This window comes from Sipha flava, unplaced genomic scaffold (assembly GCF_003268045.1).
Source record: "Sipha flava isolate LNK unplaced genomic scaffold, YSA_version1 132_pilon_pilon, whole genome shotgun sequence".
NCBI lineage: Eukaryota > Metazoa > Arthropoda > Insecta > Hemiptera > Aphididae > Sipha > Sipha flava.
The window spans coordinates 611,096-632,884 of record NW_020271758.1 but is presented as its reverse complement, the minus strand read 5'-3'; the positions used below and the strand labels follow the sequence as shown (position 1 = coordinate 632,884).

General features: G+C 26.8%; 1 protein-coding gene across 2 annotated transcripts; it reads left to right on the top strand.

Annotated features, from left to right (window-relative positions):
- The first annotated feature begins 1,925 nt into the window (after positions 1-1,925).
- On the top strand, positions 1,926-20,610 carry LOC112694669 (talin-1-like). 2 transcript variants are annotated; one of them, XM_025570210.1, is made up of 32 exons: positions 1,926-2,401; positions 2,549-2,684; positions 4,088-4,185; positions 7,126-7,255; positions 7,394-7,564; positions 7,688-7,830; positions 7,918-8,045; positions 8,110-8,278; positions 8,342-8,599; positions 8,660-8,736; positions 8,951-9,042; positions 11,830-11,918; positions 11,992-12,135; positions 12,201-12,309; positions 12,389-12,576; positions 12,653-12,916; positions 13,003-13,214; positions 13,273-13,442; positions 13,536-13,681; positions 13,769-13,991; positions 14,732-14,856; positions 15,268-15,393; positions 15,456-15,572; positions 16,148-16,333; positions 16,417-16,633; positions 16,711-16,838; positions 17,457-17,585; positions 17,659-17,904; positions 18,018-18,154; positions 18,222-18,383; positions 19,146-19,333; positions 20,456-20,610. In XM_025570210.1, the coding sequence occupies exons 2-32, from the start codon at positions 2,549-2,551 to the stop codon at positions 20,593-20,595; spliced, it is 4,848 nt and encodes a 1,615-aa protein (XP_025425995.1). In that variant the 5' UTR covers positions 1,926-2,401; the 3' UTR covers positions 20,596-20,610. The 2 variants fall into 2 exon arrangements, with proteins under 2 accessions (XP_025425995.1, XP_025425996.1); XM_025570211.1 differs by lacking the exon at positions 19,146-19,333 and having other exon boundaries at positions 20,456-20,540.
- The last annotated feature ends 1,179 nt before the right edge of the window (positions 20,611-21,789 follow it).

Here is a 21,789-nt window from a genome sequence, read left to right as displayed (position 1 = left end):
TGACTATTTTCAAAGATTGTTTTTCGCTAAGTACTTTTACTATGTTGGATGGCATGTTCAGGTCGGTGCGTGTTGAGGTAAATTGTGTACACTCCTCCACTATTTATAAATATGAATTTTTTTTTAAATTTTAAACAGAAAATTTATCGCGACCCAATCTTAAAGCTTACGTGATCCAAATTGGGTCGCGACCCACTGGTTGAAGACCACTGATCTAGACAAACGTCTCTATATCTAAAACTACGTATAATAAGGTTATTTACGACTATTTGTTGACAAAGGACGTGCGGTGTTTTTTTTTTTGTAAGGTATTTAACTTTTTTATGATAAGGTACTTTTCCTAGAAACTGTGTAGAATACATAAAATGGCCATAACTCGTTTATACTAGGGTCCCTCAGTGGTGAAGACATTATATTGGATTAAATTTATTGCACCTTGAAAATTTTGTGGTGGATCGGTTGACCATACAGGGCTTAATAATAATATATTCAATACCCTAGACTACCTACATCATCGGAGTGTTATTATTATTACTTTATTAACTAATAAAGTACATAGGAATTAAGAATACCTGTACAAATACAGGTATATTTTGTAAGTATAAAATGTTATGTTTTAATGTATTATATAAACCTGTCAATGGTGGTGGGGGAGCGGTACCCTGGAAAAATATTGGATCCTTACCAAAAAATAGGTCACCTCGTCATTGGGGCCTCTTAATATCGGTGTAAATACGATTTTAAAAGTACAATTTGTGTCTTCGACTATAATATTTTCTGAAATATTTTTAATAAAAGTAATACTATTAGCTAGCGACAATAAATTATACATTACAATACATACAATATACACAAATACAATTGTACATAATACAAATTGGTATCGTGAGCCAAACATTTTTAGAGGACTAAAGAGATAATGAAATTGAAGAATAAATAACATTTAATTTAAGAAAAGTATATATTTATTTTTTAATTTTTATAATTCAAAATTAGTCTTATTGAGATACGATTAAGTTAGTTAACGATAAGTTTGGAATTATTGTTCGTATTTTTAAATTTCTTGATAGTTTGCATAAAACCTTATTGTTCCAATCAACAACGCGTCGCATAAGTTAGTTCTATACTTATAATCTACGTTTTTAGTTTAACGAAACTTTACGAGCTAAACGTTGAAATTATTTCACGAGCACAACTGTTCAGATTTGGAATAATGTTGAATACAAAGTATCGGTAAACCTGGCCCGTAGGTTGGAGACCTATAAGATATTATCACAGGTTAATGCAAACCCGAACTCTGTGCCGAAGAGTAAGGCAACTGTTCGTGATTCGTTCGGGTGATTTCGGCGCCGGGTTCGCGTTGTGGGCACATCGCGCGGGTTAGCGGCACCGAGCATTTAACCGGGTAAATGATGTACCCCGTTTGCCGGAGTGCGGACGGGTGAACACGCGAAAGCGTGAGGTACGATAATCGAAATACGGATGGACGTGCTCCGTTGACGGACACGCGCGTTGCGAGCCGTACGAGAACGGGGCAGCAGCCGGTAAACGTGGGCGAACGAAATAATATTATGCTCGTCCGTAAGCGCGGCGGCGGAGTGACGGGCTCTTCCGACGAACGGCCTCCGCCGTCCGGGGCCATGTGTTCTATTTTTGGGCGCGCAAAGCCGTTTTCGTCGTCAACGTCCGACAGATGTTATCCGTTTCCGCAACACATCACCGTACAATACCGTTCGGCGCGCGCTTGCGTCATTCGGCCCCGCCAACATCGTATTAACGATGACGATGACGATGATGATGATGATGATGATGATGATGAATGCACAGCGGCTGCGGGACGACGGACCGTTTAGTGGGAGGTGGAACGGGGTGGAGCTCACCGTCTTCGGTGATAATACGCGTCCGCCGCGTACACGGTCGTTTTGGTCGCGGCCGAGATCCGGTCCGCGCGCTAGGAGGGGTACAGGGACGTCGCAGCCGTAATCGTCTCTCGCGTCCGTCCGCACGTCCGCCGCCGCCGCCGCCGCCGCCGTCGTCGTCGTCGTCGCGTTCGTTATCATGCCGTTCGACGCCACTCGTCGATACTGTTGTTGTTACCATTATCATTAATCGTTTTATTGTTAGTACACCGTTGTTATTGTTGCTCTACTCCGCTGCCGCTTGCGGGTGTCGCGACGGTTGCCCGCGACGGATTCCCGATCGATTCGTCATCGACGTTTAAACTTTTCGCCGTAGAACGTCGAACGGACGCTGTACACACGCGCACACGTACGTGACACGCATACGCTCGCTCGATCGCGCGCGCACACACACATACACACGCGTACGGTGCCAACGCGTCGCGTACCGCTGTCGCACATCTCATCGTCGCACATCCCATCGTCGTCGGCGGATACAAACGGTAAGTCGCGCATGTTAACCGTCGAAAATTCATAGCGAACATTCGCTCCCACCCGCCCGTCACAACCGCGTTCTCATCTCGCCATCAAGTTGTCGGCGTTGAACCGCACGAGTACCTAGACGCTAATCGCGGGATTACGGTTTTCAGATGGCTACGTTGTCGCTGAGGATCTCCATAGTCGAGCGAGATGTCACCAAGACGATGCAATTCGATCCGACCATATCCGTGTACAACGCGTGCCAGCTGATCAGAGAAAAAATATCCGAAGCCAACTTAGATCAACGTAAGTCTAACTGTTTTTTACTAACCCTGTTCAACGTCACGACATATCTCATCGCACTGCTACTCGTCCGTGTCGATAGGTCTACGAGTTAATCGATGAAGACATGGCATTTCGGTGCAAAGCATCTACTCATCTAAAGAGTATATTTATGTTTATTTCATGAGTAGGGTCCGGATTTAAATGTACTTAAAACCATACAAATATGCTCTAAAAAATAGCCATAAATGTCCTTAAAAAATACATTTTACCACAAAAATGAACTTAAAAATGAAATATTTTTTTTTGTTTTGGGCATTATTTAACACACTATTTAATACATTAAAATCACATTCACATGTAATACAAACCAAGTCTGCGAGGTAATACGAACTAAAGTTGTTTTGTTATTTGACCGAATACTGGTGACTTTCCATAGTCAATAATAAATTAAGATAAGATAAAAACTGAATCGAAAAATAAAGATTGCCATTGTGTATGGAAAAACCTGATATACCTACTTAAATATCTAGAAAATAATTTTTCTTTTGAATAGGCTAAATTTGTTTAGTATATCGAACAAATATGCATTAAAAACCTACAAAATGACCCAATAATACTAAAAATGAAAAATAAAGTTTGTAGTTTTGAAACCCTTGTTACATGAAACGAATAATGTTCTTAGAAAGCATTGTGTATGATCAACTAAAAAAATATGCACTTTACATTGAAATCCGGGTCTTACTCATAAGTTATTTTGTTATTCGTGTATTACTGTTACTATTACTTTCTTGCTGATATCTCGACAGTTGAAAATCATCAATGTTTATTGATGGGATAAAAACTATAATTCAGTATATTATTTCTGACTGATATGATTATGCTTATCAATGATTAGTAAATAAGAATTTATTTATAATAACTTACTTTTTTTTTTTGGAAAACTAAAAATGTATTCAGCGTTAAAAAGGGAATTTTACTATAACAAATGTTAATAATTGGGTTACATTAAAAATAATGTTTTATATGGAGTTGTTAAATTTGGAAAATTGCAATAAGTCTAAAAAGTACTCAAATTCTAGTTTTATTTATAATATTTAGTTTTTAACAAATTTGTTTTGAGGTCATGTAAAAATTAGTATAGAGTAATGCTTATGACAATGTACAATTTATATATCTATAAAGTAATGCACATTCTTATATAGTTAAATTATTTATTTAGATTTATAACATTTTTATGTTATAATTCACTTATCTATTGCTAATGAAACATTTTATGTTAAAAGTACATGATATTCAATAAAAATTAATTATTTTGACAAATAGAAAAAAATATTTTTTTATATTTTTTGTTGTGTTATAAAAAATTAAAATATTTAATTACAAAGTCATATTTTATTTTTGCATTTTTTTACGGTTTATTTTAGCCAAAGATTATGGATTGTTTCTCGCTGATGAAGATATCAAAAAAGGAGTTTGGTTAGAGCCTGGACGTAACTTGGAATATTATATCCTGAGAAATGGGGTTAGTCATGTTTTTTTTATGTATAATTAAATTTTACCGATTTTATTTTATACACAAATTAATACTGTAATAAATGGTCATAATAGGCCTTGTATTATTTAATATTAAATATTCTTCTATATATAGGTATATCTTATGTATCTATATTATAATTTATTTTTCTGATTTTTAATTTTAATTATTTTCAAATATAATTTTTTATAAATACTTTTATTCATTAATATCAATGACTAAAATATTAAATACTTTTAACACTATTTATGTAAAAAAATTTTATCAAGTATTTTTATTATTATTATCTTAGAAATGGTTATTATTTATATACAGTGTGATCATGATTTCATGTATCTCTAAATATCTCAGTTGGATGACCTTATATTGAAATTAATATTATGGAGGGCTTTGGGAGTATTAAAATACATATTTTTTTTACTAACAATTTTCGAATTTTTAACCTTTACGTTATCTTTACTTTTAACTTTTACCCTTATAGTACATACATGCGCAATACAACTTACTTTTTTTAAACAACAACCCTAATTTTTTTCTATATATTCAGATGGATTATTTTTTTCAAAAAATTTTATATAATAAGTTTTTTCCTTTTTTAAAAATCGACCAATTAAGAATAAGTCAAAATTGAAGTTCTGCATAGTTGGTTTTCAACAAAATTTTTTTCTAAAGAACTAATTTATTAAAAATAGTCTCAAATAATTGAACTTTAACTTTAAATTTTATTAATTTTTTTTTAACATCAATGTTCTATTGTTATATAATTAAAATTATACCTTTCTCTACATTATAAAAATGAATTATTTAAATCATATGTTTGCTATTTTATTTCTAATTTATATTCTTGTCTATTTAAAATACACTTTTTAAAATGTTTCAGTCATATATTATTACTCATGGGATATGAATAAATATCATATTTCATAAATAAATATGATACTGAATAAATATATCTCTACATTAGGTATTATTTTAACTGTACCAAACTTTTTATTGAATCATTATTGTCCTCTGATCAGCTTTTAGTTAATATTAATTGGAAAATAACTTATAAATTAAACAAAATTTAATAAGTGGTAATCATAAAATAATATTTTGTTTGTATAGGTAAAAATTCATAAAAAAATATATAGAATTTTATAATGATATGTTTATTTTTTCCTTATACTTATTGTTTTTAATGACATACATGGTTTTGTATTTATTTTGTTTACCACAACATTAATTTTAAACATTCTATTCATATTATCATATTTACTAAATAATGATAAGTTTTAAAATTCTTTACACATTCCTCATACTATAAGTCATAATTGTTTTCCTCAAGAGTTGTTACTTATTAGTATTTTAAACAATATACTTAATTTTTAACATCGGTTATATTTTAAGTATTAAAATTATTCTTAACTCTTTAAATAAAAATACATTTTCTAAATAGTTTCAAAGAAGTATAGTAAAATTTAACCACAAAATTGGAAGGATTTTAATTTTAACATTAATATACAATAAAATATTTCAACTTCATTTAATTATTCACACAATATTAACTATCCAAATTAAAATTAAATTATCCATGTAACTATCCAAAATGTTTGTGATATATCTATTTTCAGAAATATGTAATTGCTTTTGTCTCCTCCTATAATTGTATATGAATATATAAATTTACATTTATATCAATATAGACTTAAAAGTGATTGATTTTCCGAATTTAAATTTTTAGATTTTTTTTTACGTATGTTAAAAAATAAAATTTCATTATTTTCTATAATTTATAATTGTTATTATAATTTTAAAAATTTAACTACTTACGTGATAAATTAAGATCTTACTTATGAGATTAAAATTTGTTATAAAAAATATTTCTCATAGAAGCTAGTATAGTATCTAAAACATAAAAATATATTTTCATATTATTTATATTATTTTTGTAAAATTTTAATCATGTATAGTTTTGTTAGAATTTTTTTTTTTTACATTAATGGCAATTTAATTTACACTAGGGCAAGTTAAATATTTATCATTCTAGAGTAATTATGTATATGAGACATCTGTTAAAGTGGTTGATATAATTCCACTTTAATATACTATAATTCCACTTAAGTTTTGTTTTGTGTTTTTTTTTTATAGAAAAAATGACCTTTTCATTGCTTAAGATTGATTACAAAAAAAAATAATGAATAATGTTTGGGTTATATTTTTTTAATTTGGTAACTGTACTTTTCACCTGTCATATTAATTAATTTTTCATAATACGAAAGCATAAGTGTTGGTATTTATTGGTATATAATTAATATATTATAGTGGCATTTTTAGTGCTTTGAGGTCAAATATATATTTAGTGTATCAACATCTAGGCTTTATTTATTAGTTTTTTTCATAATAATAACTTGAGCTAAATGCAAAATATATAAAATAAGTAAAAATATATATCTATAGAAATAAATAATTAATATATAAAAATAAATAAATAATTAGTCTAGAGTATTATATTTATAATGTATTACCTGTTTCAAATTACAAGTATGAAAACAAAGTATTTTGATTTTATTATTAACTTTGTATATACCTGGCAATAAATTTTTGTTTCGAAACCAATTGTATATTACAAATTTAATAATACTTTTGGTTAAGCATTTATTTATTTATTTCTATACATTAACTATTTATTTATGTATTAATTTATGACTATTTATAATTTACTAACTTTTATTTTATATTTTATTATTTTATTTAAAATGTAAGTAGTTATTTAATTAGGTATTAAACAATAATTCTATTAGATAGGTTAAAATTAAATTTATGTATTGAGCAAATTACAAATAGTTTTTAGTAGTTAAAATAAAAATTATTTTAAAACAATTCATAAAAATATTAGATCTGTAAAATATTTAGTATTGTTTTATACATTATATGTGTACAATTTAGGATTTACTGGAGTATCGAAAAAAAATGAGAACATTAAAAGTACATATGCTTGATGGAACATTGAAAACCCTTCTTGTTGATGACAGTCAACCAGTGGCTAATTTAATGGTTGTTATATGTACAAAAATTGGTAAGAGTCTAAATGTTTAAAATTATTTTTTTTAAATAATTTTTATAAATTAAGTATTGCGTCTACTATTTTTTTGCGTCAATCATTTGATAATTTTTGTATTAAATAATATAACTATGGAGCTCAATTTTTTTTTAGGAATTACAAATCATGATGAATACAGTCTTGTTAGAGAAACTTTAGAAGAAGAAGTTGAGAATAAAGCTAATTTTGGAACTTTAACTCTAAAAAGAAGAAAAGAAGATCGAGAACGAGAAAAAGATGCGAAGATGGAACAGTTGCGTAAAAAGTTGAAAACAGATGATGAAGGTAATTTTTAAATAATTAGTGAATTTATGAAATATGTTTTGAGTTGAATTAAAAAGAAAAAAGAATACTGAAATTTAACTAAAAAAATTAATCAAATAATTACCATATTATTATTGTACCTAGTTAACTGGGTTGATCCATCTAAAACATTAAGAGAACAAGGTATTGATGAAGGTGAACGTGTGCTATTGCGAAGGAAATTTTTCTTTTCTGATGGAAATATAGATTCTCATGATCCTGTACAATTAAACTTATTATATGTTCAGGTAATTGACATAGTCAATTTTATTATTTTGTCAATAGTATTGATACACATTGTTAATTAAAAATTATTTATTTATTTGATTTTGTAGGCAAGAGATGCAATTTTAGATGGAACTCATCCAGTAACAGAAGAACTTGCTTTACAATTAGCTGGTATTCAAACTCATATTCAATTTGGCAATTACTGTGAAACTAAACATCGTCCTCCATTTTTAGAGTAAAGTTTAAATTAATTACCTAAATAAAATAAAATTCTATTAATATTTAAATTTTATTTTTAGTCTCAAAGAATTTTTGCCTCAATCTTATACTAAAATTAAAAGTATAGAAAAGAAAATATTTTCTGAACACAAAAAACATATTGGTTTATCTGAACTGGATGCTAAAGTTCTCTACACTAAAACTGCTCGATCATTACCAACTTATGGAGTCACATTTTTCTTAGTCAAAGTATATTATGAATGTTTTTTTTTTCAATTTTAGTTGTTTCTTTAAAATTTGATTATGTTTTAGGAAAAAATGAAAGGAAAAAATAAATTGGTTCCTCGCCTTTTGGGAGTCACAAAAGATTCAGTCTTACGTTTAGATGAAAGAACCAAAGAGATATTAAAAACGTGGCCACTTACGACCGTTAGAAGATGGGGAGCATCACCAAATACATTTACATTAGATTTTGGAGATTACTCGGATCAGTATTATTCAGTGCAAACAACTGAAGCTGAACAAATACTTCAGTTAATTTCCGGTTACATTGATATTATATTAAAAAAAGTGAATATACCATTAATATTTAATTGGACAAAATGTTATATATTTGTTATTATTTTATAGAAAAAATCAAAAGATCATTTTGGCATTGAAGGAGATGAAGGTTCAACTATGGTAGAAGATAGTATTTCCCCTCTTAAGTAAGTTTCTATACCAGTTACATTGAGGATATACTTTAGTGTTTATTTACCATTTTATTTACAAGAAGTAAATATAAATTAAATAAAACCTTTTTTTAACTTATATTTTAACTGAGTTTTGACTTATGTTTTACTTATTTTGACTTATGTGATTAGTTTTAATGCATGAATATGAAATAATTCATTGTTTATTTAATATTATTTATTGTATTAGGGCTACAATTTTACAACATGAGAGTAGTCAATTTGGAAAAGTCAATACTGAATCTGTTGCCAAACCTGCAGTTATAAGAGCTGGAGCAGAAGGTTGGTTTATTTTAATTTATTTATTTATTAAAATTAAAATAAATATAATTTTTGCACAAAATAATGTTAATAATCACAATTCTAACATATCTTGTAGAGGCATATAAATAGTATACATAAGCTTTTATAATGCTTTTCGTGAAAATTATACTAGTTTCATAAATTTACAAATTATATTAATAAAAAAAAAAAAAAAAAACATAAAAAAAATAATTTTTAACTTGCATCTCTTAGTTTACTATTAACATATAATATTTAAAGACAATTATATCTATAAAGTTTATTGTGTCTTAAATTAATTAATTTTTGTATTTATTAAAATAGATATTTATATTCACTTTGATTATCAAATAAATTTTCCTTCTTTTGGATTTTTTATGATATATTGAACTTAAATAACACTATAACTTGTTATAAATATTATTGACTATTCACATATTTATTAGCATATATTAATTTTATGAATACAGAATTGGTATATATTTTATTTAGTTTTTATTTAGTGCTATAAATACAAACTAAAAATTAGAAAAATATTTTGAAAAAAAAAAAGGCAATTTTAGTATAGTATTTTAGAAGTTTAATTTGTATTAATAATTCAAATTATATTTTATGTATGGAGCTAATGTAAAATAATGTATTCTATTTTGTATTTTTTTTCCAATTTAATGTATTGAATAATTAAATTTGTATTCACATGTTATTATTTGACTTAAGTTGTGAACTTGATTATTATAACCACTGGGAAATGTTACAAATTAATAGTTATTAACAGTAGGTTTTTTAAATGTACCACATAATTAGTATTAAATACTATTAAATAAAATCTACCATTAAATTACATTTTTATTTTTATTTAAAATTTGTGAATCGAAAATTCACAATTCTAACTTTAGCTGAGGTTTTTCTATATACTGCTGTAATTAGCTAATGCACGAGTAAAAATAAATTTCCTAAGTTTTTCATATTGATAAATATTTACAACATATTATCTTAAAATAATTTATTTACTTTATCTTTCGCATAAAAACAATGGCTATTTTTTTACTAATATTTCCCAGGTTTTTTCATTAAATTATTTGTGATCAATTATTATCGAATTATGATTTATTTTGATAGTTATAACAGGAGAAGAAACAAATAGTATTATTTTATTATTTTAATTTTTGATTTTATACTTAAAATAATAAGAGTACAATGTTCAAAATTTTGGCGCCAAATTGGAATGTTCTGTAGCAAATCTTTTATGTTTTTTGAAAAAAAATGTAGAGTTAAACATGTTTTATTCATGAATATAGATAACTTCATGGCATCGTGTTTAAAAAATACACCGTGATGCAGCCAAACTGGAGATTTAAAGGTAATATTGATTAGCCCTCAATCAATGAATGCGTATTTTATCATTTCCTCTGTATTTCATTTGCCCTTTTCAGTTGTAATTATCATTACTCTTGTAGGTTTCATAACTAAATTACAAAATAATTTTGGATTTTTCTCATCCATTGAATATTTTATCTATATTTTGTAGTTTAGTATTATTATATGTATCATAAATTCTATAGTTAATACTATTTTTATGTTTGTACTGGTGTTCAACAGTGTAGGTATAATAGTTAAATGTTACCGTATGTCTCCTTAATATCTTTAATGTCTTAAATAAAATATGAACTATTGAAATCAATATGATATGTGACCATTTAATTTTTAAAAAATTATGAATATAAATTATGTAACATATAATTATTCAATTTTATAAGAACTGTATATTTATCTAGTGAATATACATTTTGGAGATGTGCTATACAGGTAGTTTTTTTGCATGAAGTATCAAAATATAGAAGTAGTTTTTGATATAAATATGATTGCCTATTGTGTTAGTTACCCATTGTGCATGTGTATTTGTATACATGAGTTTTGTAGAAAGTTTCAATTTATGTAGTGAATTTGTAATTGCAGATTTTATTACAAAAATTAAACCTTAGTAGTTAGCTTTTTAATTTATTATATATGTATCAAATTTTTTTCTATGGGTTTTTTATTTAAGTAATATTTTTAGAACAATAATCAAACTTTAAATATGGTTTTTAAACAAAATAAATAATTCTTCATTGATTGTAGCGATTGCGTTTAATATTTCATTTTAAAATTATGGTTGTTTTAAATTTTAAGTTGTAAGATGAGCATTTATTACACCTTAGATCGTATATTATGGATAAAGCTATAATAGATGGAGCCCCCATTAAATCAATAAAATAAAGTTATTTCCAATATAAGCGAAGGGTCTCCAAATTAGGTGTGCGACATGCGCATATGCAAAGTTACTCCTCGCATGTTTATCAGATGAGTAATCTGTGTATTGAAATTTGATCGGTCGGCGTTTATTTGGCTGGCGCTTGTCAAACCGTTCCGATAATTATACGATGAATCGCATCTCACATGCGTATTTTAAACACATAATCAAGAGATTCATCATATAGTATATGATCTAAGTATTATACAGTCATTAATAAATTATTCATGCCTTGGTTTATTAATGTATTGATACTTAAATTGAAAAGCCATTAAAGTGTATACTAATATAAGTGTAATTTAATTTTAGCTTTTTTAATTTAGAAACTAAAGTTTCAAACTGCTTAATTTTTTTACAAACAATTATACATAAATAAGTAGTTAATTATAATTATTTGTAGATGAATATTACATATTCTATATTGTTAATATAACTATAATTTTTAATTTTGGATTTTTTATTTTTTTTTTTAAATTAATAAAACATTTTATATAAAGGTGCTCGACCATATGGATTGGGACATGTAGGCAATGCTCAGTATACAACAGTCAGTGGACGAGTAAACATAGCCCATACTCCATCAGTAGTATGTTTAAATTTGACTTGGTGTTAGTGTTTTACATGAGGAGTTTTTAAGAATATTTGTTTATTTTTTAAAGGCACCACAAAACAAACAAATCAAAGTATTAAGTGCACCACAGAAAGCATTGTCAATGACAATATCTAACAGTCAAGAAATAATAACCACCATTGAAAAGGAATTAATATCAAAAGCTGTCATTCCAGAATTTGGTACAGATGCTGTAAGAGATATTTTCTATTTTATGTATTGAAAATTGATGGTTAATTATTGATTCTAAATTTGCAGGCATCTACTAAACTTAAAGAAACTACAATAGATTCTAACAAACAAAATGTTAGCTCCCAGATTGCTGCTATGAATGCTGCCACAGCTCAAGTAGTTACATTAACATCTGGTTAGAATTCCTTATTTTTTTTTTAATTAATGAGATAACAAATGTTTATAATATGAATGTTTTTTTTAATATTTTTTAGGAGATATTGATTATTCTAGTGTTGAACAAGCTATTACGTCTATTACTACAAATTTACCAGAAATGAGTCAAGGTGTACGAGTTTTAGCTGCATTAACCCCATCTGGTGATCATTTATTAGATGCAGCTCGTAAATTGTGTTCTGCTTTTACTGATCTATTAAATACTGTTCAACCAGATGCAAATACTGTATGTTATTATAAATATTTAATTAAAAATGTTTATGATGAAAATAGAGATTTTAATTATTGAGCTATATATTTAGGGACGTCAAAATCTATTGAATGCTGCTAGTAAAGTTGGCGAGGCTTCCCAAGAAGTTTTGACTCAAATTGGGGATGAGAGTGCAGATGAATCTCGTGATATTTTATTGAGCTTGGCTAAAGCTGTAGCTAATACAACTGCTGCTCTTGTAGTCAAAGCTAAGAATGTCGCAGCAACTGTAGAACCACAACATCAATCAAATGAGATAATTAGTGCTGCAACTACATGTGCTTTAACAACCTCACAACTAGTAGCATGTACAAAAGTAAGTTCTCTGGTTCTAATTTATATCTTATATTTTGGTAACAAATTATTATTGTTTAGATTTGTTTTAATTTGTATATTATTTAGGTTGTTGCTGGTACTGTAGAAAATCCAAGTTGTAAAGAACAATTAATGGCGGCTGCTAGAGAGGTGGTTAATGCAGTTGAAGATTTAGTTTCAGTATGCAATTTAACACAACATGAAAATAATGCACATTTATTGCAAGAACTTTCAGATGCTGCTTATCAAGTTACTACTACATTAAATCAACTACTTAATCGACTTACAAGTGCTTCTAGGTAAATTGTAAATATAGATGTTTTTAGACAAAAATATTTAATTTTCAAAATTATGTAGAGCTGTTGGTGAAAGTTTGAGTAATTTGGTAGACGTGTGCACATCACCAGTTTCAAAAGAAAAGAGATTTAACACTGAAAAAACTTTCCAAGTTCAAGAATATTCAAAGTCATCTAATGACACTGGCTTTATCGATCAGACCAATTCTACAAGAAACTCTAGTGGTATAGGTACAAAATATATCTTTAAATTTAACATATCAATATTACATATGATATAATATTTAAATAACATAAATTAATGTTTTTTCATTTATTTAATAGGTGAAAATTTGATGGACATATCAACATTGACTAAACGATATGAATTTAATCATGACACTAACATCAATAATCAAAATTATGGTTACCATAAATCAACACATGATTATCAGTTACAAAATACTGTGACAGAAATTGAAAAACAACAAGTATGTTATAACTTTTCTTTCATTTATGCTTTGTTTTGATTGAAAAATTATATGACAATTAAATTAATAAAATATTTGTGTTTATAGATATTGCAAAAACTTTCATCTGGTGGAACTCGTGGTACTCAAGCATGTATAAATGCAGCCAGTACGGTTTCTGGTATCATTGGTGATTTAGATACAACGATACTTTTTGCAACAGCTGGAACTCTTCATGCAGAAAATGAAAATGAAACATTTTCTGACCATCGTGAGAATATATTGAAAACCGCCAAGGCTTTAGTTGAAGATACTAAAACATTAGTTACTGGTTAGTGTTAATTTAAATTTAATATTTAAAATATTGCTAGTTTCAATTTCTTAAGATGTATTTCAAATTCTATTAAATTAAGCATAATACTATTTTTTTATTATATTAATTTGTATATAACTCAATTGTTTAATTATACATTTTATTTAGTAGGTTTTACACACCTAAGGATTATAGTTTAATTTAATTCAAATATATAGATTTAATTATTTATTTTTCATATATATTTATATATATTAAACATAAATTATTATAGGATTCCAGACAATGAATTCCTGACATTTAAACCACGAATACAAATATTTTTTTAATTAATTTTATTGTTTATTTTATTATACTTTTTCATAAATATTGATTATTTTTTATGATCACACAAATCTAATAATAGTAATAGCTATGTTGATTAAATCAGTCAAAAATATATGAACATTAAGTGATATTTTTTATAAACCAGCTGAAATTATTAAAACTAATTATTTTCAAATTTAAAAATGTAATAAGTATGTCATACTAAAGTATTTTACAAAAAATTGTTATTTTTTGTTTGTGATTGCTGTTTAAATTGTCTGGCATATAAATTAATTAACCGGAATTCTATATTTCTTTAACATATTTATATATATATATACATAATACATTTGTAAGAAATCTATTAAAACTACTATAAAAATAACAGCTTATTATTATTTAATTTATATTTAACTTAGTCAAATACATTTTAATTTCTTAATATATTTTAGGCGCAGCTTCTTCCCAAGAACAACTAGCTGTTGCTGCTCAAAATGCTGTGTCAACTATAATACAGTTGGCTGATGTTGTAAAATTTGGTGCAGCTTCTTTGGGAGCTAACAATCCCGAAGCTCAGGTGTGTGCATATTATCAATTGATTATTATTTATTTGTTGAGTATTTATGATATGTTTTATGTAATCTAATATTTGATATAAATATATATAAGTATTTATATTATAATGTATTATGAAATATTATTCTAAGTATTCTTAATTATAATATATATTATATATTAAATATATAATAATTCATTAATTTAAATCAATGTTGTAAATTAAAATAATTCACTTCACATAATATTAAAAATGTACCATTTCTTTCTATTCATATTTATGTATATAAAATATAATTAAAACTGTATATAAAATATATCATGTTATGAAGAGCATTCATAATAATCATTAATATGCTAATATAATAAATAATATTAAACATAGAAAGTTTAAAATAAAATATTAATTAATTAATTAATTAAAAATAAATAGGTTATGTTGATTAATGCTGTGAAAGATGTTGCAACTGCATTAGGAGATCTAGTTCAAGCAACTAAAGCTGCATCTGGAAAAAATATTAGTGATCCATCAATGAATGAACTAAAAGAAAGTGCTAAAGTAAGTTTATTAAATAAAAGTAATTGATTAAATACAATTATTTTTCTTTATTTTTTTCTTAGGTAATGGTTACAAATGTAACCTCACTTTTAAAAACTGTTAAAGCTGTTGAAGACGAGCACACCCGCGGAACAAGGGCTCTCGAATCAACTATAGAAGTTATTGGCCAAGAAATTCGGGTACTTATAATAATTTTTTATAACCAGTCATATAATTGGAACATTAACAAGTATAGATAGAAATATATAGATTTTTGAATTGTGTTAGGATTTTTGTAAATAACTTCATCAATTATGTTTTAATAATTATGGTTAGTTTTTTTTTTTTATAAAAAGTTTGAATTTTTAATTAATTAAATAAAATGGATAAAATATTATAGAAAAAGTATTTATGTGTGATTTTATAAATTTGAACCTCAGTATTTAAGTATAGTACAAAAATTGATAGAAGTTTGTATAAATTAGTGAAACATAAGTTTTATTACTTTCAGTTGTATACTTTATAATTGTGTTAGTGTAATTTGGTTATTTTTTAGTATTTCAATTCAAAATTTAATTTAAATTTATAAGCTATGAAAGCTGGTTTTAAATTGATTCATCGAGATATTTTAATACTTTGTTAAATTGAACTATATTTACATTTACGTTTACATTATTCATATATTATATGTATATAATACATTTAATTATACATTATAAAATATGTGTGCAGTTTGGGGTTAAATTTTAAACCATCTTTGTTTATGATATTTCAGGCTTTAAATTCGAATGAAACATTCAAAACAACAGCGACTGTAGAAGAATTAATACGTTGTACGAAGCCTATTACAATGGCTACAGCCAAAGCTGTTTCAGCTGGAAATAGTGGTAAACAAGAAGATGTTATTGTTGCTGCAAATATGGGACGTAAAGCTATATCAGATTTGTTAACCGTGTGCAAAGTAATTTCTCTTAAAAATATAAGATGCATTAGATTCTAGATTTTTAATAGTTCATATATATTATAAATTTTTTTGTTATTTAGGGTTGCAGTAATACTATTGAAAACGCTGAGTTGAGAGAACGGACGTTGCAAGCAGGACACGATATTGGTCAAGAATACAGAAAATTGTTGCAGACTGTACTTTTGATAATATCAAAACCAAATTCCAGTACTGATTCCAAGCATGTATTACAAACCATTTCTCGTTTGATTGCCCAATATGTCACTGAATTAATATCTGTAACTGAAATTATCAAAGGTATTGAGTTGTATTTTGATTTATTTTTTCAGTATTATAGGAAATTAAGAATTAACATAATAAAATATATTACTTAGGTAACGATTGGGTTAGTCCTGAAGATCCTACAATTATAGCTGAAAATGAGTTGTTAGGCGCAGCGGAATGTATTGATGCAGCTGCAAAAAAGTTAGCTGCTTTACGTCCTAGGAAATCAACCAGCGTGGTAAAATTATTGACATTTTTATTATAATTATTCATTTTATGTATACGAGTCTTGATTTATGTAGATAATTAATATTAGAAATTAATGTTATAGTATATAACATTATATGTTATAGTAGCATATATTTTTCTTAGGCTAATATTTTTTTAGGTTTCTCAGGTTAAATTCTAGCGGCTATTGTTATTTATGTTTATATTCTGAAATGACATATTTATTAATACATTATTAACATAATTAATTTAATATTATTATAATATTAAATACTTATAGTGTTTAGTGAAATGAGAAATAATAAAATGTATAAATAATTTATATATTTTCAAATTTTTGTATTTAATATTTCTGTTTGGGTAATAATTAATTTAAATGTTCTTTCATTCAAATTTATATAGATAATATGTGTGCAAATTCTCATAAACATAAATAAATCTAAGTAAATTTTTTGAATTTCCAAACCGTTACCAAACATTACCGTTAAATTTAGTATAAGACAGGTATAAAATATATATTATATTTACGTTCAGTGTTTTTTAATTTCCTAATAGTGATGATTAAAACGATTATTATTTTTATTTTTGGAAAATATTTAATACATTATTATGCTTCGTGTTTGATTAGGAGGCAGCGGACGCTTCGTGGAATTTTGATGAAGTTATTTTAGAAGCGGCCAAATCAATCGCTGCTGCTACATCAGCTCTGGTGAAAGCAGCATCAGCTGCTCAACGTGAGCTTATTGATTCCGGAAAAGTAAGAAATCTGTGGCTTAACTTAGTATCACTTTAGAGTTGATTATTGAATTGTGAACATTTTATCCAAATAGGTCAGTCGCATAACTTTAACTAGTTCAGATGACGGTCAATGGTCTGAAGGACTCATATCAGCATCCCGTTTGGTTGCAGCTGCTACTCATAGTTTAGTCGAATCGGCGAATGCTCTGGTTCAAGGAATATCCAGCGAAGAAAAGCTGATTTCATCGGCCAAACAAGTAGCCTCTTCAACTGCTCAATTACTGGTGTCGTGTAAAGTTAAAGCTGACCCAGACAGTGCTTCTACAAAGAGATTATTGGTAAATAAAATAATGAAACTTTCATTCAAATATGTTTTTGAAATTAATATACATACTGATAAATGTCAATGAAGTATGTTATAACGCATTATGTTTTTTTACTTTTCATTTAGGCTGCTGGTAATGCAGTAAAACGTGCAACTGACAATCTAGTTAAAGCGGCTCAACAAGCTATTCAGAACGATGAAGAGCGAAGTTTGGTACTCAGTAAACGAATGGTTGGTGGAATAGCGCAAGAAATCAATGCCAGGTAAAATATTGTCTTAGCTATACGATTTTATGATGTATTACATTAAAACCCCATAATCTATGTACAGGTCAGAAGTGTTGAGGATCGAACGTGAACTAGAGGAGGCTAGGCAACGGTTGGTTGTTATTAGACAAGCCAAATACAAGTCTAAAGATGATGGTACAAGCCCCACAGAATTGATAGAAAATGACTTGTCATCGTTTGAACACCAGTTCAATGGTAACAACAGGTAAAACGCATAAAGGAATTTAAAACAATACCAAATTGATAGTATTTTTATATTATTTTTTTGAACTGTTTTCTTTTAGTCTGTTAACGCTGTAGTATTGTTAAATATTTAATAGCGTTGTGTATGTGTATTTGTTGCGTGTCTGTGTGTGTGTGTGTGTGTAAAAAAACATATTTATTTTGACTATTTTCTTTCATTTATTGCATTAGCTTTTTTTTTTTTTTTTTTTTGGTAGAATTTGATAATTATTTATGTCTGTTTTAAATTGTTAATTATTGTTAACACCGATAAACATCTAATCATAAAAATATTTAAATTTAAATGAGGAAATTTACTTTGTCAATTAAAATTAAATCTGTTACTCTTAATGAGGAATTCAATAAAGTAGTAACTATAAAGGTTTATAATATAAGTATAATATTAAATCATAGATATAAACCAATTACCTATGGAAATATATGATTTAATAATTTAATAATAATAATACACTTTATATTACCTCTGAATAAGTAAATATTAAAAACAATTAGTAATATCATTATTCTTCATAGTTCTTTGTATTTTATTTCAATCGTATAAGTGCTGATAATGTGGCTAAGTGTAAATATGCTTACTGGTCTTAGTGTTTTTCATTTCCTCAATCAATTGTTGATATTTAGAAGGACCTACAAATACACATACACAGGCATAATTAACAGACGAAAATCCAATTATAATATCTTGAGATTCTTAATTAATTGTAGACGTGGGTATGTTTTATAGAAGTACTGCTGAGAATTGCAATAACAGTAGTTTGGATATTAATGGAGACAACATTCAGTCAAACGCCTACAATATGTATAAACTCCTTAACAGTTCAGGCGACCAAACTAGTCTAAACACTTTTAATGAGACTTTCCATTCAGGCACGAATAAACTGTACTCATTCAATTCGGGTACACCGATTACTGGTAAATATACTCAACATATAGGATTAATTAAGTAGGTGGAGGTGAGAAACATCCAACAGCGCTTTTCAAATTTCAAATATAGTCGCCCCTAAAATTTAAAATTGCTGTTTAATTAATCAGCAATCAGTTGCTTTTAATAATTGTATCGAATTTAGTTTTATTTCTTCCTCAACTTTTTTGTTGTACAAGCAATAATTATCACTAGGGCTTGGATGTTGTAGGAGCTAAAAAAGAAAAAATATGCTTTAAAAATGTTAAATATGCAAAAAAAAAAAATTCTGATTTCTAAAAAAAATACATCTGATGTTAATAAATTAATACTTAATATAAATAAAAACTATTTTATAATTTAAAGAAATATATAATTGATTGGCATTTTAAAATTTTGTTCAGCTGAAAATATAATTAAAAATATGTTTTCAGTATTTTTGAAATTACGAAAAAATTATGTTATGTTATTTGTTAATACCTGTTAAGTTTTCAATATTAATTGAAGTATACAGGTTAAGGAAGTAAAAGTTAAATTATTTTAGAAAAATATAAAATTAGATAATATGCGTATAAAATCAATGAGATATGCATTTTTAATTTTTGGTTTTTAATCTCGCCATTGTATAGTTTAGATTTTTAGCTTAAGTGTTCTATAAATTAAGAACATACAGACCAATATGAAATTCCTACAATTTCTTAACTCTAATTATCATTATTAGGGTTATGTAGTGGACTTTAAAAATATAAGTAATTGAATAAATTAGTTAATATTTTCAATGTTGCTGGTTGTACATTTAGCAGATTTAATTTAAAATTGATTCTTTGTTTCTTTTAAAATTTAAAATGTATTTTTCCTAGTATCTATCACTAATTGCGAAGTAAATAACATACCATAACTACAACGAATAAACTTGTAATATTTTTGTTCGCATTCAGTATAACTTTATCTGTTTTATCAGTGTATCAATCGTTTTATTTTAACAATACAAATAGTAATTTTTTTACAGTATTACAATAAGTAATAAGTTATTAGTAATTATGATTCTAGTATTGGTTATTTATAAATTAATAATGATACATATTTTTGTGCTACAAATTATTGTTAAATGTTGAATTGTGTTTGTTTTGCAGACTCGAATCACAGAAATGTGTTTAACAAAAACTTGACGTCCACCATGAACAACACCTTGAAGTATAATTGTTCGTCAACAATCAGTAAAAATAACACGACGACGACAACTACCACCAAATCATACACAGTCAACGAATAAGAGCATATCTGTACCTTTTTTGTGGTCCATCAGTCGCATGCACACCATAAACTTCAATTCACAAAAACTGCCGCGCTATGGTTTTTTTTTTTTATAGAAACCATGTGCTAAGCATTTATTAATGTATACACATTCGTAATATTGTAATACTTAATAACCATTGCCATATATTATATTTTGTCCTCCTGTTGAGGTAACACTAAGTAGGTAGTCTTAGTTTGTGTTCGATTTATATTAGTTAGTATTGTGACATTTGAATTCTTGTAATGTATTAAGAACTTAACCTATTTTTCGAAACAAACCACGTTTTACTTTATGCCCATAGCCCGTAATTTGTTTTCACACATTTTATTCTACATATTTCTTGTTTTTTTGATTTTTAACTACTGGTGACTTAATAGAATTATTTTTTGTATCTTAATTCGTTAGTTCCTATAATAAGTATACACGAACACATTCTTATCTAAAGTATTTTGTTGCATGCGCCTAGACACCATGGTTTATTATATATACATATAACATGGTTTGAAAAAGATTTGTTCTCACATTCTAAAATTCTAGTCAATTAACCTGTTCGAATTGTAATTATAGTCGTTATATTATCGTCATATTTATCCAACTTACTACTATCATTAAAAATTTGATTGCACATTTGTCAATTCAATACTGTGTGAACAATGACTAACAGTACTTACTGTATTTATACTTATAATTAGCTTTGTTTAATAATTATTCAATATTTTCAATAATTTGGGCTAAAGGTGTTTGTGCTAACTTTATTTTATTAAATAGTTCAGAAATAACGTTATAATTTTAATAGCTTTTAAGCATTATTAAATTGTAAATATTACCATGGGTATTTAAAAAAGAAACCAACAACGATTTTTAACACTGAAATTACTTACATTATTATTATATAAATGATTTTAGATAATTTGTTGAATTTTCTACTTATGCAAAGTTTTCACCAAAACAGCTTCAATGGGTTACATAAATACAATAAGTATCATTGTTCAAAATTTATTATTTTTAAGCAGTTTACTTAAAATTTAAATAATAAATTAAAATAAAACACTTATGTATTTATAAATAGTGTGTTGAGGCATCAAGTAAATATTTTCTAAAATCTACATATTTTTCTGGTTAATATCCAAACACTTTTATCATTATGTTTTTAGGTAAAATTGTCTGTAT

Coding starts and splice junctions, on each gene's coding strand:
- LOC112694669 (XM_025570210.1), top strand. CDS start 2,549: ATGGCTACGTTGTCGCTGAGGATCTCCATAGTCGAGCGAGATGTCACC. Junction 8,600..8,659: donor TTGATATTATATTAAAAAAA/GTGAATATACCA, acceptor ATTATTTTATAG/AAAAAATCAAAAGATCATTT. Junction 15,394..15,455: donor AACTAAAAGAAAGTGCTAAA/GTAAGTTTATTA, acceptor TTTTTTTCTTAG/GTAATGGTTACAAATGTAAC.